The following is a 12,336-nucleotide window of genomic DNA, read 5'->3' as shown; positions in this document are numbered from 1 at the left end:
AATGTTTCCATAGAGAAATGTAGGTGTATTGAAAAGTGTACTACCTACAATTTTCAAAAGGTACTTTTAATATAAAAATGAGCCTCAAACATCACAGTCAAGACTGGTTAACATCTTTTAAAACATTAATTGTTGTTACAGTTGAGTTCAAGTAAACCAAACAGGTGAGGTTGATGAATGAATATCCTAATATAACATGAACAATGCATAAGTTTTATTTTATTCAAATCAGTATTATGCATTTTACAGTACATCCCTGTTAAGTTGCATGGTGTTTTCACAATCCAATGTAGGAAGTAAAAAGTTGAGTGTTTCTTCACTGACCTAAAGTGAAACCGCCTGTCTCTAGTGTTAAAGACAGAGTTGAAACTATTCTGTGAATAATCAAGTTCAAATGTGTTGTATTTTAACTTGAAGTTATTGTGATTTCATGTCATCACAATAACTTCAATATCAGCAACAAGGCAGTTCAAAATGCTTTACATTATAAAAACATAAAAAACAAGTTAAACATTAGTTCAAAAAGCAAAAGCCAAACATATGAAAAATCCAACTTAATTTCTCTATGCATGATGTATTTCATTACCATGAAGTCAGAGGTTCCTGATTTTTCATTTCTGTTTGCATATGACTTTACCTTATTGCAGTTTTTGCTTTTCTGTCACACTTAAATATTTCACATCATCAAAGTAACTTTAATAGCAGATCAAGAAAACCTGAATAAAAACAAAAAATGCATTTGAAAAAGATTATTTAATTTATTAAGAAAAATCAATATTTGGCCATGCGTTAAAAAGTAATTGCCCCTAAAATTCTAAAGCCTCCAGTTGTTGCCAGCACCAGTTGTATTGTGTAACTACTACTTGTGTGCTTAGTAGGAACACAAAGTCCTGACCTCTGACCTGGTGGAGGCATCAATAGCGGCCAGTTAGAATCCACACATGCACTATAGCCGTTTTCGCACTGCAAGAAACGGCAAGGAACGTCACGCTTCGGTCCAGTTCCACCCGTACTGCAGCCCTGTTGTGTTTGCATATAACTGAGGGCGGCATCAAAGCTGTACCTGACATTATTTTTGAAACTAAACAAAGGTTTTGATGCAGCGGCCGAAGCCTTTTCCTCAGAGATACGGTGGAAAACGTTCTCTTTCCTCGTTGACCGATCTGGCTCGTTCTGTACTCATTCATCAGCGAGAAAACGGAGGAAAAAAATTACCTCATCATGTGACCAGGTAACAGCAGAATATTGAGGGGAATTCATCGCAAATTAAACATAATAATAATAATAAAAATATTAAAAAGAGCACTTTACAAAATACAGTAAGAACAGTTTAGTGAGAGCCAGCTAGACCCAATCAACGTCTGACTGCAGAACAACCAACGGCTGACTCTAAAAAAATCAGCTGCTGATTCTAAGCAGCCCCGCTTGGCCGGCCCGATTGGAACCACAGCTCTTGTGGTTCCAAGGAGCCGGGTGGAACCGGGTCGGAAGTTCTAATGCAAACGCGGTCGGCCCTACTTTGAACCCTTTCTGTTCCGTTCCGTTCCTTGCAGTGCGAAAACGACTTATGAGAATCTCAAATCTCCTAATGGTGCTAACAGCACAGACAAAATGTACCACAACATTTCCTCAAGCTTTTCCAAGTCTTGTGGGCAGTTGCAGAGTTTGCTGTTTGCTTTGCATGAACTGCAAACAGGGCAAGTTGTCAAATTGCTGACCTCTACTCTACAGCAAACATGCAAAAATAAGAAACTCAGTTCAACTTCTAGACCGGAGTATTTAGGCGATATGAATAAAATAAATAAAATTATGAAAACAAAGTTGGACGAGAATACGAGATAAAATGAGAAAATAGTCGTAATAAGAATAAAATGAGAATTTTGAGAATAAGGTTAAGTTACGAGAAGAAAAACTAATATGCAAATAAAATCACAATATTGCAAGAATAAAATCCTAAAATTAGGATTTTAAAATTAAGAATACTACACAAATAAATCCGTATGAGAATAAGGTCAAAATAATACGAGAATAATGTCATAACAATATGAGAATAAAATCTTATGGTCTTACAGTAACTTTATAGATTTATTGTATCTGCTGATGGCTCAGCACCAGAACCTGTTCAGACCTGCTGGAAGATTGTGCAATTTTCTGTTAAATAAGCAATGAGAACAAAATCCATTTTTAATTGGATTCGTTTAATTGGAAGCTTGTCACAAGCAATCTTCCCCACAACTCTGCCTGCTTCTGGGAAGGTACATCAAATTATGGCTTTCCCTGGAAAACAGAAACTCTTCCTCCTTATCTTCAAGATGGGACTTACATTCCTTTCCATCACCTAGTGATGAACTGTTACATAAGAAAAAAGAACCTAAAGTTAACATTTCCTATTATTTCATTGAATGTGAACCACACAGTTTGATTTTAGATCAGGTCGATGGAACTTCCGGTGAGGATGTTAAGAGAAGCATTATACTTTAATTTATTGGGCTCAATCATAGTTTAGATCAGTGTTTCTCAACCTTTTTCAGCCCAGCACCCCCCTAGCCTTTATCCAGGTTCCTCACCGCCCCACCAAAGAATGTGTAGGCTACTTTGCAACTGACTATTATTTTATTATCACTATTGTAGATGTTTTGATTTTTATGCTCGTTTCTGTATTTATCATCAGAAATAATTTCCCAGAGAACAAAAACGCCATGGGAATAGAAATTATTTTCACAGGTGTCTAAGAAAAATGCAATGAACATTCAACTTAAAATCGGTAGGCCTAACAGCAGCCAGTCAGTGGAAAAAATACTCCTGTTCTGTGCCATTTTCTAGTTGTTAAATATTCCACAAAATGACCAGATAAAAGATGTTCAACATGCCAGTTTAAACTTTTATCTATTTGCAAACAACTGAGCTCTGCAACATTAAAACATGGCTGTTTTAATGTTTTAATCTGATTTAACCAGATTAAATCAGATTTAATCTGGTTCTTAAATATGATTAAGAACCAGATTTACAAAGAACAAATCTGGTTCTTAATCAAATCTTAATGAGTCAAATTGAAAGTGTCATGGAGTCATCAGCCTCATGACATTAACACTGACATAAAAAATTATATTGAAGAAATAAATGTATCAAATCTAATTAAAAACATAAATAAATGATAAGTTATTTATTGTTATGGTCTGTAAGATATATTTATTCTCAGTACTACATATGGTCTTAAACCCATAGCACTTATTAGCACAATATTATTTTACCTTTTATCTGGAAATTGTCTGTTTATTCTTGCCATACGGTCCTCTGTATTAATTATTGCTCGAAAGGTCTTGCCATACCACTTTATTCCTCTGTATTTACTTTAGTTTCTTAGTTTATTCTTGCATTTTGTTCTTCATTCATTTCCATTTAGTTTCCTTTGATTAGTATTGTCCTCTCTTGGTTTATTGCTATGTCCACTTTAGTTTTTTTCCTGTTGCTAGATTTATTTTATCGTTTATTGACCATCAGTAATATTCACTCATCACCTGCTGCGCCGCCTAATCGTCACGTTTCACATCATGTGTTGATTTTTCACTGTTCAGCGTCGGATTCTCTGTTTTTATGCCATAATTCACATCTAGTTCGTCGCTCCGTTTTATGTCCCGCTTCTCCTGTTTCAGAGTTTTGCGGAATGTGCGCTTCGTTTTTTTTTTGTTTTTGTTTTTTTTAACCCCCTATGGTGCACAGTGTTTGGGATGGGGAAAAGGCAGTCTGACATAAACCTTTTAGAACACGGAAACAATTTCGGTATTCTGATTATTGAAATTTAAAAGTGCTCTGGTACCGTTGTTCTATTACACCCGTTTCATGCCGGACCACTTACAGTGCCGGTGTTAACGCTGTAAAATGAACGCTCTCTATCGTGGTATCACCCATGGAGGGATTTCTTTATTTAAATGGGTTGATTTTTTAGAGGGATACAAAGTGAGGGTATTGTGATCTTAGTAATTGCATGTTTATAAGAGCAATTTTCTGTCATCCTTCTATGGAAGCAGGCAGCTTTCAAATGGAAATAAAACACTTTTTAATATAAGTTCCTGCTTTGACATGATCACAGAACTGCCAAAACATTTGTACAAAAATATCAGACAAAGTGAATCACAGCAACGTCATCAGCTGGTATAACGCTGAACTGATGCAGTGAAGCTACTAGCAGGAAATACTGAATAGAAGAAGAGCTGCCATCGATACAGTTGCAGCCAAGCATGATTTAATGTTACACAATACAGTTTTACCAAGTTGCTCAAAGTCTAAACTGGTGCATTTAAGGTGTAAAGTTTACCTTCAACCAAACGCCCCCCAGAGGAATCTCAGCGCCCCCCTTTTGTAAAAATTTCCGCTAGCGCCCCTGCTGTTCTCTGAACGCCCCCCGGGGGGCGGTACCGCTCACGTTGAGAACCGCTAGTTTAGATTCTGTATTAACTACACGTATTTCCCAACCTGCTCCGTTTGCAGAAAGATTAAAAAGTGAAAGTTTAAGCGAAAGATTAAAAAGTTATCTTTTTAAGATTACTTAAAAAGATCTGCTGTAGAGAGATAACAGTCTCTCTTAAATCTGCTCAGTAGGCTGGCACTGCATGTTGCTGTTCAACTGCCTTGTTGAACAGCAACAAGGCAGTTCAACGTGCTTTACATGAATTAGAAGGAAATGCAAACAAAACTAACCAAAGAAATAGACAAAAATGTAAAGTTATAAAACCACATATTGGTTCCCTGTGTTCAATGAGAATAAGTAGTCCATAAGTTATAAATTAGTACTGGCTTCTCTGGATTTTTGTTCTGATAAAACTAGATGTTGGTTGTCCACATTTGGTAAGCATGAATAACTCTTTGGATTTTAAAGCACAGGGACCCTAAAAACATACATTGAAGTTAGTGGTTACCATGTGACAACGTGTTAAGTGAGGAAAGACTTTTGCAAGGTTGTCAATAGAAACACCCCTAGACACTGTGTAGGCTGCATTTTCAGTAAATCCACGCAGTCTGCTTGTATTAACTTGTAAGAACTTGTTTTAACATGTCACAAGCAATCTTCCCCACAGCTCTGCCTGTTTCTGGGAAGCTACATCAAAGTAAGGCTTTTCCTGGAAAACAGACATCCTATTTTCTTGTCTTGAAGATGACATTTACATTCCTTCCCATCACCTAGTGATGAACTATTACATAAGAAAAAAGAACCTAAAGTTAACATTTCCTATTATTTGATTGAATGGGAGCCACACAAATTTTAGATCAGGTCGATGTAACTACAAGTGAGGATGTTAAGAGAAGCATCATACTTTAACTGTCGGCTCAATCATTCATAGATTTGATTCTGTATTAACTACACGCGTTTCACAACCTGTTCTGTTTGTTGTAAATGAAAGGTTGAAAAGTACAGAAATGCAGTCCCCTTTAATAATTCAAACAACAAATACATCTTAATATGCATTAACACACATAGTGGACATCCAGTCTAACTTATTTGCACTCTTAAGGGTACAGCCGATGTCAAAGAAAATAATGGCACTTGTCAGCCAATAGTATTGAATGGGAACCACAACACTATTGTGTACTGTGTGTGTCATGTAACGTTGCACTTTGATATTTCAGCTTCCCAAGCTGCAGTTTTTAAAAAATATTTTAACTGCGTTCTACAAAAAAAAAATCAGCTAATTGATGGGTTAATAATTGGAGTCATGCTTCACAGAAAAATCCACAAACAGGTGAATCTGCAAATATGGAAAGAGTCAATAGGTATGAGTCCACTGTAAATATAAATGCACAAAGTCTTTTCACATTTATTGCAGAAAGTTAGCAGTAACTTTACCACAGGAGGCTATATACTTCCCCATGGAGTTACAAGTTATTCATTTTTTTATTTATTTTAGACGCAGTACAAATGTCTGCATGGAATTTCTACAATGAAAAGCCCTACAAGGATCATTTTCTGGCCCTTAATTTGTTTAGGTGAGACAGAGTATGAATAACTCTGGATTTTAAAGCACAGGGACTGGTGGTCTAACACATAAATCCTAAAACAAATACATTGAAGTTGGTGGTTACCATGTCATAAAATGTTAAGGTCAACGGATGGGAAGACTTTTGCAAGCCACTTGCCAAATTGTCAAAACGAACACCTCTAAAGACTGTGTAGGCTTCTCTTTCAGTGGAAATCCATGCTGAATCTTTTAATGTGAGACAACAGTCAACTTCTCATTGCCCTTTGCCTTTTCTACGATCTCACACACACACACACACACACACACACACACACACACACACACACACACACACACACACACACACACACGCACACACACACGTTTATATATATAAAACTTGTCAAGGCCATTTCTTATTTTAAAATAAAAGTGTAACCTGCCCTCTAGTGGTGGTTGAAGAAAATCTTTATATAAACAAAGCCAAATGTGCTCATCTAAATTCATGAGCAGTTCCGTCTTGTTACTTGCGCAACTTTTACGACATGTTGCTCTCTTTCTCACACCAGCTTACAGTATAAAAGATTAGGAATAATTAGACATGATTTATTGCTGTCTGAGGTTTTATTTTCCTTATTGTCAATTCTGAGTCTGAAGCAAAGCGTTTGATGTCTGATATTAAGAGTTTTCACTGAAATCCAGATTTGCTTTGCAGAAATGTGAGTTTTCTTGTGTAACTCTTGTTCTTTTACTGAAGTTTTCAACTGACACAAACCTCCAACAACACTGAGCCCTACCGAGCTGGATTGCACCTAATGGATGTTGATTTCCTGAATATTTATCCACTGACCCAGTCCAGAATTACATCCTATCTGTGTTTTTCGGTGTATGTTTTCCTATCATCGTCTGTGCCTCAGTTCTGCAACTCCCCAATGGTGATTGTGAAGGTGGGATTAACTGCCACACGGAAGACATACATCCATTTCTTTTGTAGAGCACTTTGAATTAATATCAACTGTACAATTATGTTATTAACCAGTTCGCAGGCAGGGAAGAACACCAGCGTGGGCAGGTAAAGTAGTTTTACTATGCGAAAACAGGTAGTAAACAGCATCAAAATGTGCTCGGCTTCACCTAGGGTCTCAATGCTACAACAAAGAATCCACCCTGATAAGGGACACTCAGAAAACTTAAATACAGGTGGGAGATAATCAACAAATGGAAAACAGCTGATGGCGATCAAGGAAAGTCACACAGAAAAAAGGGGTAAACAAGGAGAAACTGGCTGTAGAGGAGCAGATCACAACAGTACCCCGTCCTCAACAGTGGCTACCAGACGCCCAAAAAGGGCAAGGGGGAGGGGCGCTGGACGGAGGTCTAGAGTCGAACACAAAAAGTTCAATCATGTACACCACCCACTGACTTACGAGGAAAAAACCTGAGGATGTCCGGAACCATTCCGAAATGGTGACGGTCTCCCACCAGAAGGTCTGGAGGAAACCCCTGGTGAGGGCCTGGCGGGCAGCGGTGACAAAGGAGCCTGGGGGAGAGTGTTAGATCCAGCCCATGGCGAAGGGGAAGACGAAATCCCCTGAGAGGGTTCACCTGACGGCAGTGGATGAGTCGAAGTCCGTGGAACAGTACAGGTCTGAAGAGATGTCAACGCCTTTTCTTCTGGATATCGTCCCGTTGGTAAGCTTTTAAGTCAAAGATGGTTGCATTTTTTTCAGCTTTGTTACCAAAAGCATTTTTAAAAGCATAACTAATTGTTCCTAATAGTCTTTATTTTTGATGGAATACTTTAATGGATAGTCATGATTTTTACCAAAAAATCCGTTTGCATGAGTAGAAAGTTTGTTTTTGGTTACTGTTGACCTTCATCAGTCTAGTCCAACAACTGATTGAGTTGTTGATCCAACAACTCAAACATAACCAACATCATGTTTTCAGTAGGTGGTAGAATCCTTCTCTCTACTTCTCCATTTTACCCAATGTAAAAACCGCATTGCATTCATGACAGAATCTGGTTTTCTTGGGCAAACACATGTGAATGCATATAAATATACATAATTATATGTCTGAGGACACTTTGTTAAATTAATAACTGCTTAAAAATACACAAATGTTCATGTAAACACCAGATGAGTGTAATAATTTTCACCGCCACCAGATGGCACCAAAGACTCAATCCAACTTGAAGAAAGGTCAAAAACAAATTTCATGAATTTGAGGTTTAAACTGGTTTTAATTTGGTTTAAAAACAAAGTATTGCTCAGTTTTACATGGCAACCCCCATGACAAGGCCCCAAGCTGCAATTTTCATAAACAAACCACATAAATGGAAAGTCATCTCTCCCGAAGAATTACAGAAACAAGACAGTTTCTAAACTTTACGCTTAAAATTTTTGGAACTTTTGAGAGCTTATTTTTGCCCTAATTTTTATAAAGTTACTGTATCATTTTTGTTTTTAAATAACTTCATTTCTAACTCAAAACCGCATTGTTTCCAACTGCCTTGTCACTTCATTCCCAGACCTTATTTATTTATTTATTTATTTATTTATTTATTTATTTATTTATTATGTCAAACAGGACCAACGGGGGACATAATGGTGTAAAATACTCAGAACAATTGGGAAGTTAATTGAACTCAGTGAAACTCAGGAACAACCTTTAATGTACTTGAAACCGATGGACCAGAGCCAACATTCATAGTAAGGCCCTCTTGACACTAGTATGCAATTAGTCAATAATTGCTTAGTTGACGTGAAAGTACTTCTTGCATTGGCATATTATTTCACTTATAAGAAGACATGTATCCCATGTTATATGTTAATCTTCAAGTAGAACTCGTATTTTATCAATATTAAGAAATTATTTACTTATTTTTATCATCACTTATTTTTATTATATTGAATCATTAGCATTTCTTAATTCTAAAATCTGCCCCACAACTTAGTGTGATAAAACTCTAGACAGGTTTGGACAGGGTGTTGCAGTTTTTCTTTTTCTTTTACATGTGCAGCTAAATCCGGCTACAACTAGGCGGGGCTTCAAAAAGGAAGTTATTTAGGGCGTTTTTTCTTTCAGTTTATTTTCATCTATGGGCAGAGCCTCAGAGGAGAAGGGCTGAGATTATTTGTTTCTGAAAGACAAAATGAATAAAACCAGTTGTCCTCAACCAGATAAGAAATTATTTGAACATACAATTCTGCCAACTCTTCACATCTTGGTGTTTATTGTTGGACTGATTGCTAATGGATGGGGATTGAACTCTTTGCGGCACAACTGGAAGAAACTAGGGAATATCAACATTTTTGTCCTAAACCTTGGACTGGCAGATATTTTATATCTGCTCACTCTCCCCTTTCTGATCGTGTACCACCTTAAAAGAAATACATGGATCTTTGGAGAAGGATTCTGCTTGGTAACAAGATTTTGCTTCAACCTGAATCTGTACTGCAGCATTGGATTCCTCACCTGTATAAGTGTGTACCGGTACCTGTCCATCGTCCATCCTATGAGAGCAATGGGGAGATTAACTACGACTCACTCTGTGATCATCTCAGTCGTTGTTTGGATTCTGGTGGGGACTCAAAGTCTTCCAGACATGTTCTACCCAAAAACATTTGGGAAAACAAAATGTTTTGACAGTACCTCAAATGAACATATGGAGAGTTACCTGATTTACTCGATCATATGGACGTCATTTGGATTTTGCATTCCATTCCTTATCACCATTTGGAGCTACGGACATGTGACTCTGGTTGTCTGCCGCTCAAAAACGATTGACCAGGAACTGAAACGACGAAGCTTCAAGCTATTGGTCCTTTTGATTCTTCTCTTCTTGTTTTGTTATGCACCCTACCATGTCTTCAAGAACCTCAGCATGTATTCCAGAGTCCTGATATATCAGAAGATATGCCCCAAATGGGATTCAGGAGTCTTCATTGCTCGTCAGGCAAGTCGTGGTCTTGTGAGCCTGAACAGCGCTCTCAACCCGCTGGTTTACCTCCATGTTTATGAAGACATGGGTGCTCACCTCAGGCAGCAGATGCAGGGAAGTCAACAGATGTTCAGTCGATTGTTTAAGTCAAATTCCTGCTCTGCGCCGGTACCACAGAGTGAACCAGATGAAGTGTGACATTTTTCTTTTTCATTCAATATAATTGATACTTTTGTATATTTTTGTAATGTTTTTTATGTTTTGTTTTCTTTTTTCTGATGTCAGATGCAAATGAATGTAATAAATTTAAAATGAAGTCAGATCGGTTTTGATGTTCTACTAGAATAGCATTAGAATAATGAGAATCCTATTATTTTAGAATAACAAAACCTTGTTCAATGTATGAACTCCAATTCATTCAATTAGTCCTCTTCTGACTTATGCTTATATTGGTGAGTTAAAATCTGAACTAGAGGGAATATATTTTATAAAATTAAGTGGTTTACTGATCAGCAAATATATTTGTCACACATACAGTTTCGATATTTACAAACACCCCTCACAAACATGAACATCTCAATTATTTTATGTTTTATGTGATTCATCTTTTATCAAAGTTCTTGATTATTCACAGCAGAACTGCAATTCTTATAAAATCCATTTTATGGATTGTAGGTTTCCAATTTATCATCTAAACCTTTTCATTAATCTGCATATGTGTGTGTTGGGGGTTAATGGCAAACATTGATTAGCATTCTCTTTTTAGATGTTTTTCTGGGCTGTTTGAACTTTTGAGCAGGTCAAATAGGAAATGGTTAAAAAGAAAAGGGCGAAGACATTTGGTTAAGGTCACAGAGAGATCAAACCCTTGACTGCTGCTTTGAGAACTAATAGCTTTTGTACACAGGATGGCCGCTCTACATCTACAACATGCACTGCCCTGAATCATTTAAAGCATTGAATATATGCATAATTTTTCACCCTCATGACAAAAATAAATTATACCAAGCCCTTAATATCTTTATATTTACAGATAGTCTTAGGATTGTTTAATGTAATGACTGAAGTGATGATGAACCAAAACATACTCCAATTTATTCATGAGATATCAACATGAATAAATGGAGGAATAGCAATAGCACCTTATTACTTTATACAGGATTAGCTGGCATTTTCAAAGCAGCCAGACCAGGAGCAGCATCAACCAATCATTGGTGCTGATTGGTTGACTGGGCAGGTTGCCCGTCCACCAGAGATAATAAACCAACAGGAGAAAATAATCACTGGAATCCAGCAGTGGTAGCTGGGCAGGTCTGAAACTAAAACACAAAAAAACAAACGTCACCGTTTCAGTTGCATGAAGCAGCATTTCTCTAGAAATGTTGCAGGTACCAGAACCTTTTTCCCAGTTCATTAGAAGCAAAGTTATTTTTCTTTAGATGGCAAACCAGGTGTGACTAACAATTTAAGGAAACAGGACCAACATTCATGAACCGCTGTCAGTGTCACTCTGTCACATCCTGAATGTGAGCTAAAACTCTGCCTTCACCTCTTCTTCCAACAGATAAACTAGTCATGCACACACTGACTGGAAATTCTAGTAGTGCAGAATTAGAATTTGTTTTTTTTTTTTCTTCTAGGGTACTATAAGTGTTTCTAAAACAGGAAGACACTTTTTTAAACAATGCTTGGTGTGAAGTCAAGACGCAGTAGCTTTTTCCATCTGATAATGCAAAAACACGTTTTTTTCCTGTTACCAACTTCTGCTTTACTGATGTACCTCTGATTGATTATGAACCTGTTTTCTGCACAAGCAGCAATTGATATAGGTAGGACTCACAAACCTTTGAAAGTATTCATTCTGTTCACACATTGAGTTGAGACTGAAAAACTCCCTTTCTAACCAAAATAACTCAAACAATATACATAAATATTGAAATATATACAGATTTCTTAGTTTAGCCATGTGGCAGCACTACAGAAAACTCTTTAGCAGCTTTTTCCGAGACATATTAAAGATTCCCATGTGAACTTATTTCATTTTATACTTTGGGAATTCACATCTTACACTAATTAGATGTTACTCATTACTGATATTGAAACTAAGTGAATTTGGAGGTTTTGTTGCATACTATTTTTCCAATCCTTTGCTCTCTCTTTTAAGAGTCAAAGGATCCATAGAAATTTATTTTGCAAATGAGCAACAACTAGTGCAGTCTATGATTGTTTTGGCAGCTCTACTCAATCACTATCGCTATTTACAGTTTGAGATCTTTGTAAATAAGTCATCCAAACAGAGCAGTGGTTCTTAAACCTTTCATAACAACGACCACCACGGTTTTAAGATTTCCAAGTGTCACCATATTGACAGACACATTAAACAGCAATAAAACTGGACGATCCCTTTTTCAGTTTTTTGTGTTTCTCTATAAAGTA

General features: G+C 36.9%; 2 protein-coding genes across 2 annotated transcripts in view; both read left to right on the top strand.

Annotated features, from left to right (window-relative positions):
* The window catches only part of pfkfb1 (6-phosphofructo-2-kinase/fructose-2,6-biphosphatase 1), an 88,770-nt gene that overhangs the window by 53,227 nt on the left and 23,207 nt on the right, over positions 1–12,336 (top strand). The gene's annotated exons all lie outside the window — the stretch shown is intronic.
* LOC145552293 (P2Y purinoceptor 1-like) lies at positions 8,774–10,220 on the top strand. Its single transcript, XM_081609273.1, has one exon. The coding sequence runs from the start codon at positions 9,112–9,114 to the stop codon at positions 10,096–10,098; it is 987 nt and encodes a 328-aa protein (XP_081465399.1). The 5' UTR covers positions 8,774–9,111; the 3' UTR covers positions 10,099–10,220.

This window comes from Poecilia reticulata, chromosome 7 (assembly GCF_904066995.2).
Source record: "Poecilia reticulata chromosome 7, P_reticulata-male-v2, whole genome shotgun sequence".
NCBI lineage: Eukaryota > Metazoa > Chordata > Actinopteri > Cyprinodontiformes > Poeciliidae > Poecilia > Poecilia reticulata.
The sequence above is the reverse complement of the archived record's forward strand: the minus strand, read 5'-3'. Positions and strand labels throughout refer to the sequence as shown.

Coding starts and splice junctions, on each gene's coding strand:
- LOC145552293 (XM_081609273.1), top strand. CDS start 9,112: ATGAATAAAACCAGTTGTCCTCAACCAGATAAGAAATTATTTGAACAT.